At 47.4% G+C, this 15,850-nt stretch overlaps 1 protein-coding gene across 1 annotated transcript in view; it reads left to right on the top strand.

Moving 5' to 3' along the window:
* LOC114044280 (translation initiation factor IF-2-like) overlaps nt 1–15,554 on the top strand; it is a 16,938-nt gene extending 1,384 nt beyond the window's left edge. Inside the window, exon 3 of the mRNA XM_027863668.1 lies at nt 14,543–15,554. Within this exon, the coding sequence (XP_027719469.1) occupies nt 14,543–15,554 (1,012 nt within the window). The remainder of the gene's footprint in view (nt 1–14,542) is intronic.
* Nucleotides 15,555–15,850: the final 296 nt, after the last annotated feature.

Below are 15,850 nucleotides of genomic sequence, written 5' to 3'. Positions count from 1 at the left end.
TTTTTTTTTGAAGGACCGTGTCCACGGATGAGGCTCCACTGGCTGGCTTGTTACCCCAGCCAGGGCAGCCCACAGACAGAAAACCTCAGCCTTTCAGGCACATCTCCAGTGATTTATGTGCATCTGTTCCTGGTCATAGGGAGAAGGATGGAGATAGACCTGTTACTCCACTAGTAGATGGAACTCTGGTAAGGAAAGTCTTTCTACCATTCTACCAACAATTTCTCTTTGACCTACAGCCTAAGAGAATTGTCTAGAAGGCTGCTAGGTGTCAAACTCATGGCTGGCTGCTGTGGGCATGAAGCCCACAAAATTCTGGAGTGTGGCCCAAACCAGAGCAAAATGTAATTGAAAAATGTTTAGCAAAATAAATAAAAATACAATAAAATATAGATGATGTTAATTTGTGGTTTTCTAAATCAGTATGTACCGGTAGGGATCCCTTTCTATTTGAGTTTGACACTCTTGGTTTAGAGAGCAGAGGGGTAAAAGTAACTACTCTGGGGTGTGTGTGTGTGTGTAGAAACATAAGTATATGTGTATAAATGTATGTATGTATAGTGTCCTGCTACTGTTGGCATATTATTTTTGGACACTGGAAAAAATCAACTACTAAGACAAAATCAACCCCCAAAATGGAATGTTTACCCACCAAAGAAAACCCTGAGGTGGAAAGTATGAAAATATCAACTTTCAAATTTGAATAAACAAACTCCACACACATACAGATACTCAACCCTAACATCCCTTACTGTCTAAACGGACAGAGGGATCGAGCAGGAATGGTTGGTTTTGTTTTGTTTTTTTAAAAAAATTTCTCTTTCTACACTAGGGGGGACGGATGACACAACTTGAGATACCAAAATAATGCGTACACAGGAGCTATCTGATCATCCCCAATGCGGCCAATGAAATGTCCTCAATTCTAGGCCCAGACTAACAACTGCTTCTCAGCTAAGCAATCGAGGCACGTTCAATACAAAAGGGTCCCAATTAAATGCGTTGCTTCCCTTCCACTCCTCTCCTTGGAATGGGAGTGGAAGAGATGGAAGGAGGCAAGAAGAGAGAGGGAAAGGAGGGAGATTGGTGGTAACTGGACTCAGCCAGAACAGCACCGCCCCCCCCAGCCCAGACACTCACTCACACACGCACACACACACTCTTTCTCTCTCTCTCTCTAGAAAGGGAGCTGAGCCAGCCAGCCTTCCTTCTCAAGAAAAGGTGGAAAGACTGCAATAAATAAACCCAAGCCTCAGTCCTCTGGGAGAAAGCTTACCATATTAGTACAACAGGCTAGCTGGCCAGCAGACTGTCCACCCAGGTCTGGCTGAACATCTGGCTCCCACCACACGTGGGAATTTTCCAGTCCCCTCCACAGAGGGCCCAGGCACTATCTTTCCAACAGGGCCAAGAAACCTCACACAGGGAAGCCCTGCCCACTGCTTCAATTGTTAAATTCTCAGTGTGAGCATATATATCTCAGAAATATGCAAATGCTACAAATTCAGGCTTGATTTTTTTTCCTCTGTTGATTGTCTAGACTTAAGAAAGTGATAGAGAAAACACTGATAATGCTAATCTGCATAACTTCAAAGTGCCAGGTGCACATTATTTGGGGAGCCCATTGTTTATTTATTTAACATAACTACACCAATCACACACAAGTACACACAAAGTTCTAGTTGGCCCCTTTCCCAAAATAGAAAGTGACAGATTATCATAGAGACTAAAATGTTTACTGACATCAGCCAAGTCAATCAAATGCACTACAATCCTCAGGGCCACTCCACAAATGAATGAATGAAAGAGCAAAGTGCTTACTATGGGCAAACATCAGCTATTATTGTCCTGGGATTACAAAGCCACTGTTGGTAATCTAAGAAAAGTCATGGAGCTTGGAAGAGGTGCTACAGGATTGGGGAGAGTCTGAAATCTATAGTTGAGTTCACTTGACTCAAAAATAACAGGCAAAACTCTAGAACGCATTATTGCCATAGGAGGGAAGCCCCGTCAGAGCAGGAGCTATTTCTTCTTGTCTCGGTACCTTCAGCTCCTGGCATACAGTAGGTGCTTAATTCATGTTTGTTGAATTGAACTAACATAATAGTTTAAACATTTAGACAGGGAAACAACAATGACCTTGAAGAACAAGTACAAGAACACATCATGCCAGACTAGCCTGGTGTTATTAGACTGGGAGACCAGCTAAATTTGGTAAGGCACAGCTTACCTAGAGTTCACTCAAACATTCATCAAAACTTCTCATAGTATTCTTGTCAAAAAGGTGGAGAGATGGGGTCTATGTGAGTGGGTTCAGGACTAGGTAAAAAACTAGATCCAGAAAATAGTCACTGATGGACAGATGCCAACCTCCAGGGCAGCATCTCATGGAGAACCCCAAGCATATGGCCATGGTCTTATTTTGGTTACCATTCATACCAGCAACTTGGAAGAAGGAACTGTTGGCACACTGGTCAAACCTTCAGAAAGTTGTAAGGAAGTGTTAACCCACTAGGTGACAATTGGGCTCCAAAAAGATTTCACCAACTAGACCCACGGGCCAAAGCTTATAAGACGAAACTTAACAGAAATAACTGTGAGGTGTTTCATTTGTTTTGTAAGCATCAACTGCCCAAAAAGAATGCAGGAGACAAGGGCTGGATGAAGAAATCCCTGGGCATTTTAATGGACTGCAAACAATACAAGCCAGCAGGATGAGGGGGTAGACAAAAAGACTAACGCAATGTGAGGCTGAGAAGGTGATACTCCCACTGGATGTGGCCCTAATCAGACCACAGCTTAGACAAGCTGAAACACATCTGTACTAGGGTAACCTGGAAGGTGTTAGAATCTGCCACATGGGGCCTGGCAGAGGGAACTGGGGATTTTTAGCAAAGAGAAGGGGGGAGGTTCATGGCTGTCTCCAAGGATGTGAAGGTTGCTGTGTAGAAGAGAGATATGCCTTGTTCAACTCAACGTCAGAGCCAAGAACCTGGAACAATAAGTGAAAACTGACATTTCAGTTTGATACAAGGAAAAACTTCTTAATTTGAGCAAGGGTTTTTAATCTGGCACCTATCTGCAGGTAGTTTTCATGAACTTGGATAGGGAAAAAATTACATCTTTGTTTCAAAATAATTGGCTTATCCTTTGTAATTATCTGTATTTTATTTTATATTTATTTCTCATTATTATAAGAAGGGGTTGCTAGGTTCCACCAGATTGACCAAGGAGTCCATGATACAAAAAAGTTAAGATCCCTGAAAGAGTTAGAGCCATCCAAATTAGTTATCCAAAGTGGAATGGGAGGCAGTAGATTTCTTCCCCTCCTCCAGGTCTTCAAAGGAAGGAGTATTGGAGAGGATCCCTGTAGGGTTGGTTTTGATGGCCTCCTCTATTCATTCCTACTCTAAGAATCTCTGATTCTGGGATTCTCCCAAGATCCAGCCTTCTCACCCATTTCCAGCTCTTGGACACTGCTGGAGCGAGAGACCCCACATACTTTACCCTGCTGACTCCCTCAACAACAAAAAAACGAAACCTCACCTGAATGAGTGGGAAGAAACACCTTACTTTGGACAAGAAGTCATTTTTTACGAAACACCATAATGATTCATCTGTGCTCTAAGGAAAAGGCTATATATTATATACCTTTGAGGAATGGCATTGGCTTAGTGGACAGCTAACCTCAGAGGCAGGTCCTGAGTTCAAATACTGGCCCTCCCACCCACCTAGCTATGTAACTCTGGGCAGATCCCTTAATCTCATAGATAAGTGAGAGGCAAATCTCTCCAGGCTAGAAAGTACAGAGCAGGCACTGATTTACGCCCATAGAAGGAAGTTATGTTTATTATCAGATTTCAAGAGTCCAGAAGCAGAGGTCAGTTTCTAGTGCAATCACCAATTTCCTGTTTGTTACCTGCCCTCCCCAATATCCATCCCAACTTTCACCTTTGGTTTTTGTGTAGACATGAGCGGAACAAAGTTGGAAGGATCCCAGAAGTTACACAGACCAACCCTGAGCCAGACAGGAATAGCCATGAGAAAAACTGGCCACATAACTTCTACCTGGAATTCTCCAGGGACAAGGAACCTGCTACCTCCTGAGGCAGCTCATTCCACTTGTAGACATCTCTAGTCATGAGGAAATTTGGAATGAAAAGAAAACCAAATGAGATAATATGTGGAAGCACTATAAAAAATGTCCAATTTTTATAAGGCAGCTGATAGCACAGTAGATAGAGCTTAGGGTCTGAAATCTGGAAGACCTGAGTTCAAATCTGGCCTCAGACACTTACTAGCTGTGTAACCCTGGGCAAGTCATTTAACCCTGTTTGCCTCAGTTTCCTCAACCATAAAATGGGGATGATAATAGCACCTACCTCCCAGGGTTACTTAAGGATCAAATGAGATAATAATTGTAAAGTGCTTAGCACATAGCCTGGCACATAGTAGGTGCTATATAAATGTTAGTGATGATTATCATTATTATTAAGTCACTTAACTTCTGTCTACTTAAGTTTCTTCAACTGTAAAATGGGGATAATAATAACACTTACTTCCCAGGGCTGTTGTGAGGATCAAATGCTTAGTACTATGCCTGGCACATAGCAAACACCATGTAAATACTAGCTACTTTTTAAAATATATTTTTATTTATTGTGTTAAATATTTCCCAATTGCATTTAAAAAAAAATTTTAATGTTCATTTTTTAAAATTTTGAGTCCCAAATTCTCTTCCACTCTCCCACCCCTTCCCCACTCATTGAGAAGAATGCTAGCTATTATTTTTATTAATTTATCCTGTATATGGCTTGCCTGTACATAGTTCTTTGCTTGTTGCGGTCCCTGCCCCCCCCCCATTAGATTGTGAGGTCTTCAAAGACAGGGATTATTTTGTTGTGTTTTGACCTTTCTTTGTATCCCTAAACATGAGCATAATGCCCAGCATACAGAAGGTACTTAATAAATGTTTACTGACTGACTGACTGACTGACAGATAAAGCTGAGATGGAAAAAACTGAATGTCAATTTTACTTTTTTATGCAAGCTAGTCAAGCCACAGATCAGGAGAGAGATGGTAACAAAGACTTCTATCCAAATAGGAGGAAAAAGAAACAGATAAAGACTTAAGGGGCTGGAAACCTGATGCTGAGAGGGAAAACCCTGTCCAAAAGGCTTGGCCCTCACCAGGCTGCTATGAGAGGGGGCTTGGAACCCCCGCCTAACTCTGCCTCCTCCTGGTTTCACAAGAAGGGCACCGAGGTCACAGCTGGAACGTCCTAGCTGATCAGGAGTGCTGGCTGTCCTTCTCAATAGCTCTCTCAGCCCAAGCTTCACAAACAGACCATCCCTGGCTTCTAGACTCACTCTCAGCCCAGTCGGCACCCACTGGGGAGATCATTCACATTACCTGCCCACGCCCCGCGTAACTCAGAGAGTGGGACGGCAGGCAGGATCAGCTGCCTGACTCAAAACGCTCTTTTTCCTCCCCAAGCTGAACGCCCAAAGGATGCTACTCCATTGTGTTCCTGAGAGTCCGATGTCATCTCAGTGTAAATCAAATCCCATTTTTTCAATGAACTCAAATCACAATTTCAGAGTGTTTTATCTTCATCTCTCCTCGATATTTAATTGGCAGTGGTTACAGACACTTTGCTTCTCCACCTCTGTCAAATACAGGCACATCCTGCCAGTTCCAGCAAAGAAAACATTTGGAGAAATGGAACCATAGCTGCAGAGGAACAATCAGCCCAGGGGCAGGGTCTACAAGCTGTTACGGCAGGCCGTGGTGACCACCCCAAAGGCTGTCCTCTGCGAAGTCCAAACAGAAGGGGGATTCCTTCGAGGTTAGTGGATGCTGCTGCTGGTGGGTGACGTGGGGCTGACAGCACCAAGCCCCAGACCACTCCAGGGCCTCTCTGACGAGAGCCACAGTGAAGAAAGGGATCAATTTGGTGATGAACTTACATTAAAAAAAAGCAAATAAACCCCAGGGACGAAAACTGCAGATTACCTATCTGAGAAGGAGGTCAAAGAACCAGGGTTTCCGTCCCTACAGCCATTTGCTATGTTGGCACCCTAGGGCCATGTATGAGGATAAGGGGGAAAAAACCAGAAGGGCACCTCGGTGGGGTGTCAGCGTCTACAAAATGTTCACAGAACCAAAGGAAGGTCTCCCACATGTTAGACCTTCCAGGAAAGATTTGTGGAAGGACAAGAACGAGAAGTACACAGACCAAACAGACGCCAAGGAGTGGAGAACGTATACAGACTCTACCACAGAAGGGAGAGGGTAGAAATTCCTGAAAGTACTGAAGTAAGCTGGTTAAAATGGGGTAACCACATTTACTGCAAAATGATGGGAAATTATTCAGGCCATACCTAGAGCTGGTGATCGGTAGACCAGCTATTTTAGTCAGTGGAGGTGAAGAACACAGCCTGGACCATTTTACAACTTTGTATGTGAGGTTGTCTTAAAGGAGGCACGTGTAAGATACTTTAAGGTCAAAAGAATCTAATGTAGAAAAATTACAAGGAACACAGGCATCCTGGGCCATTGCCAGTCACCTTGACTTTTGTCTAGCCACTGGACTTCGGTGACTGGAAGACAGAGTGAGCTGGACACTCAGCCTCACTTAAATCCAATTCCCAAGCAAGTCAAGACACCGCCCTTGTGATGTCATTGGTCCTCTTCCAGAACAAAGGACAAACAACGGCTAGGAAAACATCCCCCACCATATGAAGGAGATGCCCAAGCTACCCTACAACCTCATGAATTACCTCCCTGAGTGACTCTGCTATACAGCCAATCAACAGCAACTAGTTGACTGTCTAATTTCACCTGCAATGTCTTGGTAAACTGAAGGGACTTCGAAGCGCTCAATCTTCAACTTCACGCGCATGAAGTGTGTAGGTCAAGGTAGACCAGCCGGCCAACCAAACTCCGCTGCCTTGCACTTATTTACGGCAGAGTAGGTACTTGCTTACTTTGTTCTAAGTTAAACACTGGCATGAAAAGAGCCACATTCCTGCCTTCTGGGAGCTAGCCTAGCCAACCCAACCCATCCCATCCACACACATATGAACAAACGACCGGCACACATAAGCAGTATTTTTTTTTTTCAAATCCACACAAATGGTGCTCACAAAATAATCATAATAATAACTAACATTTATAATAATAGTGGCACTATGTTCCAGGCACTGTGCCAAGTGCTTTACAAATATTATCCCATGTGATCCTCACCACAACCCTGGAAGGTAGGTGCTGTTATTATCCCCATTTTACAGATGAGGAAACTGAGGCAGATAGGTGACGTGACTTGCCCAGTGAGTATCAGAGGTTGGATTTCCAAGCATGGTGTTCTATCCGTGGGAAGAACTTTACGATTCTTGTCCCCAGTTGTCCATCATTACACATGGGCTCTTCAAAATTGACTGTATCAAACATATATCATTTTTCTCATTAACTCGATGGGGGGGAAGAGCAAGGCCCCTTCTTTTCACATCACTGAGAATGATCTCAAAGATTTTCTAGTTAACTAGAAAAACATGCTACAATGGTATAAGGACATTTGGCCCCCGACAAAAGGGCCCATGACAGAGCATTACAGAACAGGGCACCCTGGAAAGGTGGATAAAATCAATATAAACATGGGAGGGTGTTACCCTTGTCCTCCTAAGGGCAACATGTATATTTATCGTTTCACAAAGTTCCAGCGGCTGAGCCATGAAAATAACAGATTCATTGTTTAGGTTCCCTCTGAGTACTATATCCCAGGAAGTTTTTAAGGCTTATATGTTGGGTTACCATGTATCTTGCATATATTAGGGACTTAAAAATGTGTAAGTTGAAATGAATTAATACTGTGGAAAATTTTGTCTTCAAAACATGATCCAGACAGAATTATCTACCCAACAACAAGGATCATCCATTCAGAGCTGGCTTCTTTAATAGACATAAGTGACTTAAAATATAAAAATTAACTAGTTAGCATCAATCAATCAAAAAGGATTTACTAAGGGCCTATTATGTGCCAGGCACTGTGTTGGGCACTGGTGATAGAACTGAAACAGTTCCTGTGCTCAAGAAGCTTACATTCTATTGGGAGAGGCAATGCGTGCGTGCGTGTGTACACACACATGTATATGCAGAGTAATTCAGGGACAACAGCACTAGCAACAGAAAGCCTCAGGAAAGGCTTCATGTAAAAGAAGTGTTTAACCTGAGCCTTAAAGGGCAGATCAGAGTGAAGCCAAGAACATTCCAAGCAGAGGATAATTCTCTTTCTCACCTCCTGCTCAATAACTTTCCAAGGTAAGGTTTTCACACCAACTTCATCTTATGTTCCAAGGCAGAGAACTAGGAGAAGAACAATTAACTTCCCAGAAAACTACTGGTGTCATCATCTTATTGAAAGGCACAACATGTACACAAATTAGCCCAAGGTTCTGCATCAGTCTAGGCCAGAGCTTGTTTTGTTTTGTTTTTTGGTTGGGCAATGAGGGTTAAGTGACTTGCCCAGAGTCACCCAGCTAGCAAGTGTTATGTGTCTGAGGCCGGATTTGAACTCAGGTCCTCCTGAATCCAGAGCCGGTGCTCTATCCACTGCACCACCTAGCTGCCCCCTATAGGCCAGAGCTTCTTAACATGGGCTCCGTGAACTTGCATGTGGAAAAAAGTCACATCTTTATTTCAATGTGATTGGTTTTCTTTGTAATCCCATGCATTTTTTTTCTTTTATAAATTTAAAAACATTTTTCTGAAAGGTCCCACAAGACTGCCAAAGGCATCCAGGACACAAAGAAAAAGTTAAGAACCCCTTATCCAAGCAAATACCATTTTAAGAAGTTTCTGAAACACATAAGACTGAATTCCCAAAGAGCAGAGACTGAGTTCTCCTTTTCTTTGTAACCCCAGCACTTAGTACAGTGCCTGGTACACAGTAGGCATTTAATAAATACTGGCTGACTTGACTAGAAAGCCAAGGAGTTTTACCACATGCATCATGCCTTAGAACCACAAGGGCATTTTAATAAAGACTTCCAAAATGAAAATGAAATACAGAGCTGAAACCCGGACCTACTGTACAATTTCATAACCCAAAGATAACGATTAATCTAACTTCACACTTGAATTCCAAATGGTCCTTCAGTCATACCAGCATGAATAGTTTCCTAAGAAAGGTGATCAGCAGGTCTGGATGGTAAATGAGGTCATGGCATTCGCAGCTGAAGGTCACATAAAGTGCATTAAAAGGCTTCTGAATATTCCAGTGATTAGCTTCTAATAACAAGCGTTGTCAGAGCTGTAGACATGGCATGAAGTACTCAGAAGAGCCACCAGAGCTGTTAGGAGGCCAAAACGCCTGGCTTGTTAGCTGGGGCACCTGAGGCAAGCCATTTCACCCCTCTGTGACTCAGTTTCCTCAGCTACAAAACAAGGGTGGGGAGCCTGGATGGCCCCTAAGGTCCCTCCCGGCTTTCCTGAAGTCTCTTAGGGAGCTCTTGCCACAAGCCAGTGCTCATAGCAGTCACATGTCTTGGCTGACCTGTGTTTCTTGGCAGACTAAAGCAAGCGGCGCCTACATGAAAAACCTCAAAAACAGAACAGTGGGTTCTCTGATCGGGCAGGGCAAGCAGAAACACATGCAAGGTTCTAATGAAAAGAAAGGCCCTGGAGCCCCAGGAAGGTCTGTCCCTGAGCGTCTCCTTGGATTGTCCCAGGAAGGAAGAGGGAAGGATTCCAAGTACAGAAGGTCACCAGGCACCCACAACGAGGCATACAACCCTGGCTTTACAGCAGAGATGGCATCCCCTTCGGGTGCGCTCTGGAGTAGATGCCCTCTGAAATTCCTGACGACTCACAAAAACAAGTGCCAGGTGACCGTCATTTAGGGCAGGGAGTTTAAGAATGTCTCCCCACAATGCTCCTGTCTTCACTGCACACTCCTCTTCTCAAACTCTACCATAATCCTCCTGTAAAAATTTAAAAAACCTTCCCTCCCTCCACCAGCACCGGAAATGTTACTTCCCTGGCACTGATGGCATCACCAGACCATCTCTTCTGCTCAAATTACTACCATAAATATCCCCCTTCTCTGTTTGTATGAGAGCTTTCCATCTCTGCACCACAGTCAGAAGCAAAACACTCCCTGTCCTCCATAAAAATGAAGGTTAAATCATTCAAACTAAAGCCAGGCACAGACTTATGCTCCAGATTGGTAAGTCTGACCATCTCGGCACCCTTTTAATGCTGTGATTTCTCCCCCCTCATTACTCATTTAGATTTGTGCTGCCAGTGGCCTCCCACCACACCCCCTATGCCTCCCTCCTCACTTAAATACCCAGCATTTACTTTGTATGACCTTAGAGGTGTACTCGTCTCCTCCCTGACAGTAGGGACTGTTTTGTGTCCCTGTATATCCAATGCCTGGCACACAGCAGGCACATAATAAATGCTGGCTGACTGCCACTTCTTTCTTCCATTCTCTTTTGAGAGCCTGCGTTTTCCAGCTCTAATTTACCTCCACAGGCCATTCCTTTTCCAAGACCATAAATCCGAAATCTATTTTTGCCATTATAAATCCAGATGCCTGAAAGATTTGGGGGGTTTTAGCCATTTTAGGAGAACTGAGGTCAAAGTAGAAAACTGATGTGCTGGCTCACTGCCACGCTCACCGCCCACAGCACAAAACAGATCCAGAGACTTCCAAGTTCCCAGCCTGTGGATGAGCACCCATTCATTCACGGCTGGGTCCTGGATGTTCCAAACACCGCCTAAAACTTGCTGAGGCAAAACCAGCTTCTTCCTTCCTGTAACCACAGCCACGCCACCCTTTCTCTTCCATTTGTCATCCTTAATACTCATGTGTTTCCAGAGTATTTTTCACCAGATCGTGATGAAGGGAACTTACTCATCCCAACGCTATGAATCAAGAGCGTTGACCTCAGCATTAGCTTTGCCCAGAGAAGCTCGGAGCTGACGCAACCTCTTCCAGCCTTTAATTTTGCAGCTGTTACGAAGGAGGGCACTCGTGAGAGACATTACAGTACTTCTGGTTAGCTGGGCTTTCAATGAGTCAGACTCCTGTGTTCAGCTCAAGGTTGTCCGAGGACCATTTCCTATTTCCCAAATAATGTTATCTGCATTTTTAATGAGAAGCGAGATAAACTTGTGACCCTATTAATTCCACAAGTTATTCCAGTATTTTAGAGTTGGAATTTTCAAAGAAAATGTTCTCTCCTTCAGTTAACTACACCACTCCAAAAGCTGTCATTTTCATCTTCACTATCATACATCTCAGGAGGATTCCCGTGGGCAGCAGAAATAGGGATAAACTTGGAGTCCTGGGCACCAAGCCCAAATCCAGCTTGCCATTTCCTATTACCTGGACACCCTCGGGTAATGCTATCCGTGTCCCTTCTCTGGGCCTCAGTTTCCTCAGATGTAAAATAGGGGTGTTGAACTATTTGTCTTCAAAGTGTCCTCTTTCAGCTGCGCTTCTATGATTTTCTTGTCGTTACAGAAAGCAAATCTAACAAGACACACTCCCCGAAGGTACAGCAAAACAGGGACTGATCTCGGAGGCATCCCCAGCGCAGCGTATCTGTGACCCAATCTGTTTGCTTTCCGCTCAAACCTACCACCTCTTTCCAACTCTCCTGTTCGGATTGAGAGTCCTAATACCCTTCCGAGTCTCCCAGGTTCACCATCTTGTGTCCATTCCAACTCCTCACTTTGACTTGGCCCAGGTGGCCAGTCAGTCGCCCAATTGGCCTCACTCTTCTTCATCCACGCCAGCTCCTGTCTCCATGCATTTGAACTAGCTATCTCCTGGATCTGGGTGTGGGCCTGGAATGTACCCCCTGCTCACCTCCACCTCCCAGAATCCATTGCTTTCTTTGAAACCTAGCTCAAGGCCTCCTTCTCCATGAAGCCTTTGCTGAGCACCCCCACCCACCCAGCCAGTTCTAGTTTCATACCATCTTCTGCATCTGACCCTTGCTTTCTACACATGCTTAGCTCAGGCCCTCATCACCTCTCACCTGGACTACTGTCATATCCTCCTATTTGGTTTCCCTAACTTAAATTAAGTCTCTCCTCTCTCCAATGAAGAGCTCCATTGAACTGAGAAAATGATTTTCCTAAAGCACAGATATCTGACCACTCACTACCCTACTGAACAGCAGGTGCTTAATAAATGCTCATTGACTCTTTTTAACTTGAATAAATTCCAATCGTTCCCTATTCTCTTTAGGAACAAATATAAACCCATCCCTGTGCATATACAATCCTTTCAAAACAGCCCCAGTGATCTTTCTAGCCTAGTAAGATTTCACTGCCCTTCAGGCACCCAGGTAGAGCCAATTTGGCCCTGCTAGCCTCATACACAATGCTGTCTCCCACCTCCATGCCTTTGCACTGGTAGTGTCCCCTACGACTGTAATGCCTTCTCACCTGACCTTCAAGACTCAGCTCAAGGGTCACCTTCAGGAAATCTTTCCTGATCATTTGTTCATTCAATAAACATTTATTAAGTGCCTGCTATGTGCCAAGCACTTTCTCCCAGGTCCTCTTAATACCCTTCCCCATTTTATTTAATTTAAAATTTACATTTTATTTAATCTGTAGGGATTTTGCACAAAACGTTTATAATATAGATCACTGTAAAGATATAATGTATTATATACTACAGGAAACTGCTAGGAACCCAGCTTCTAGTCAGGAAGCCTGGGCTCCTGTTCTGTAGCTATGTGACTCTGAGTAAGTCAAGTGACCTCTCAGGGCCCCTGGCCACTCTCTCCAACTGAAAGATGCACAACCATCATTGACCCGCAGTAGAAGGAGGTTTCCTCACCATGGGGTCAGAAAACTCAGGAAATCACAGGATGGGACCAAAAATATTTTGTACCTCTCACAGAACGGAGGGATACTTTCCTTTCTGTCTCGGCTCCCCAGTGCCTGGCACAGTGTTTGCGATGTGACAGGTGGGCGTTCAGTAAATGTTTGTCAAGGACCTCTATCTGTGGGACCCAGGGCAACGTACTCAACTCTCTGGACTCTGGCAGGGGTTGGTCCGAATGGCCTCTACTGTAGATTCCTGCTCCGGAGATACGATCTGTAATCTCTCCATCTCTCCTCCTATCACAGACTGGCCGATAATTTCATAGCAAGATGCTTGACTCCCAGCCCTAAACCTCAATCCTCCCTTGACCCATGCTCCCTGGAGAGCATTTCAGTGTTTAAAAATGCCACGTGATGCCTGCAGAAGAAGTGGGGAGATAAGCCACATAGAAAACATTCCCTTCATGGGATAATCATTTTCTCAATTGTAAAGGAAGAATTTGAAGAGGCAAAGAGAAGCTGAGGTGGCCCGTCAGTTACCTCCTTCACTTTCACAAAACACATCACACAAGGAGGAAACTGGGATCAGTAAACTCCATGTAAGTCGGGCCATTCTAGGGAGGAAAGGTCGCCTTTGGAGTCCACAGAACTGTCTAAACCCAAAGACAAACAGAAGGCTATTGTTCCCGTCCCCTCCAAGAAGATGAATTCCGAAAATACTCCAGTGGTAAACAAATGAGCTGAAGGGACCAGAATCTGACTGGTTGACCAGGAAAAATATTAGGGCTTAGGGAGGCTCTCTGTCTCTTTCACTTCATTCTTTTCAGAAGAAACTCTCCCTGCCCCCACCTCCCTCCTGGTCCGCCCCCCCCCCCCCCCCCCCTCCCCCCCTTCCACAAAAAACCCCCCCCCCCCCCCCCCCCCCCCCCCCCGCCCCAGGCTCTCTGAATTCTTTGGTCACTGATTTGTTTATAGATTGTCAATCACAAGGCACTGTGTCCATTTTTACAAAAAGGCAAATGAAAGTGAGTCCATTTAAAAACATATAGAAGCCAAGCAAAAGGCACCAGATTGGCCAGAAGTGTTGCCTGTGTTTACTACACGGACCTATCCCCACTCCAGGCTGTGCCAATGAATTTTAAGTGAAAATAAATGCCCACACAGTCATCAGCGGAGACTCCTGATTCCTGGCGAGGGCAGGTGGGAAGCCCAGGGTAGGAGGAGGGGGAAGGCAGGGCCCAGGCCATCCTCTGCACCCCTGCAGCTGCGGGCATCCCCCCCACACACACACCCTGGCTCTGTTCCCATTTGGTCTGGGTCATCTGGAGAATGTACACCACCACGACGGAGCCCCTGCCCCCTGAACATGCCACGGGCAAAGAGGGAAACAGAGAGTGGTCCAAGAGGAGCAAGGAGGGCATGGGTCAAGAAGAGGGTGGTGAAAGACAGGGTGTTCCTGAATGCCTCTGCCTCTCTCCAGCCTAAGGTGTGCCCAGGGCTCTCCACCACCATCATTACTCTCAGCATTATCACCACCACCACCACCACCATTACACCCATCATTACCATCACCATTATCACCACCACCATCAGCATCGCTATCACCACCACCATCACCACCACCACCCCCCACCCCCGCCCCAGGTGGGCAGGGAAGGTGCCCTTGCCTGTGTGGGGTCCCCTTGTCCCCAGGCCTCTGGCATCCTCCTCGGCCAGGACCCATCCTGCCTCCTCCCTCCCCCAGCGCCGGGAGCATTGCCTCCCCCCCCAGCGGCTGCCACTTTCCGGCGTTCGCTTCCACCCAGCAAACATTAGACACCTAGTGTGTACCACGGAGGGAAGGGAGGGATCACAAAGCCTTGGTTTCTGCTGGGCCGGACGCCCCGGGCCCAGAGCAGCGTCACCGGACGGTGGGAGCCAGGAGGGCTGCACTGGGGCGCGGAGGGAGCCCCGAGCCCGGGGAGGGCGCCGCAGGGGGGCTGGGCCTCCCGGGCAAAGGCACGGAGGCGAGAGACGGACCAGAGCGCCGGTCCGGCCGGAAGGTAAGGACGGCCGGGCGGAGGAGCCCCCACCCCCCACCCCCGCTCCCGGCGGGCCTGGCGGCGGCCCCGGCACCGCGCCCGCCGCGGAGGCCAGGCCCGGTGGACGGCTCACCGTGTGCGAGTGCAGGCTCTGGCTCGCCTCGATCCCCGCGCTCAGCGGCGCCGTGTCGTCCAGCAGCACCTTGCCGGCCGGCGGCTTCTCCATGAACGCCATCGCCGCCTGCCCTCCTCCTCCTCCTCCTCCTCCTCCTCCTCCGCGGGCCGGCGGCTGCCAGAGCCTCCGCCCGCCCCGGCCCGCCCCGAGCCCGGCCCGGCCCAGCTCAGCCCGGCCGGCCCCCGACAGCCCGCAGGGCCCTAGCGCCGCCCGACCCCTGCACGGAGAGGGAAGGACGGAAGGAGAGAGGCCCAGCCTCCTGCCTAGGGAGGGAGGGAAGGAGAGAGGCCCCGCCCACTGCCCGGGGAGGGAGGAAAGAGGGAGGCCCCACCCCTATCCTGAGGAAGGCGGGAAAGAGGGAGGCCCCGCCCCCTGCCCAGGGAAGAAGAGAGGGAAGGAGAGGCCCCGCCTCCTGACTGGGGAGGGAGGGAGGGAAGGAGGGAAGGAGAGAGGCCCCGCCCCCTGCCCAGGGAAGGAGAGAGGGAAGGAGAGAGGCCCCGCCTCCTGACTGGGGAGGGAGGGAAGGAGGGAGAGAAGAGGGAGGTCCCGCCTCCTGTACTGCCCCCCCCCCCACACATCATTCCCGCCCCCCACTCCCCAGGGACTCTGAGCCCAGGGCCCAACCTCCCCCCCCATCAGTCAGCGCCCCCTCCCCTAAGGGCCTGGGGACACACCCAGACACTGGCCTTGGTGGGGCACAGGTGGACCCCCTGCTGGGACTGCCTCCCGGTTCATTCAGGGCTTGCTGTGTGCCAGGCGCGTAGGGTCCCTGCCCCCCGAAGCTGCAGGTAAAGGGGGTGGGGC

This window comes from Vombatus ursinus, unplaced genomic scaffold, assembly GCF_900497805.2.
Source record: "Vombatus ursinus unplaced genomic scaffold, bare-nosed wombat genome assembly UNPS02014773.1, whole genome shotgun sequence".
NCBI lineage: Eukaryota > Metazoa > Chordata > Mammalia > Diprotodontia > Vombatidae > Vombatus > Vombatus ursinus.
This window is presented reverse-complemented; position numbering and strand designations above follow the sequence as displayed.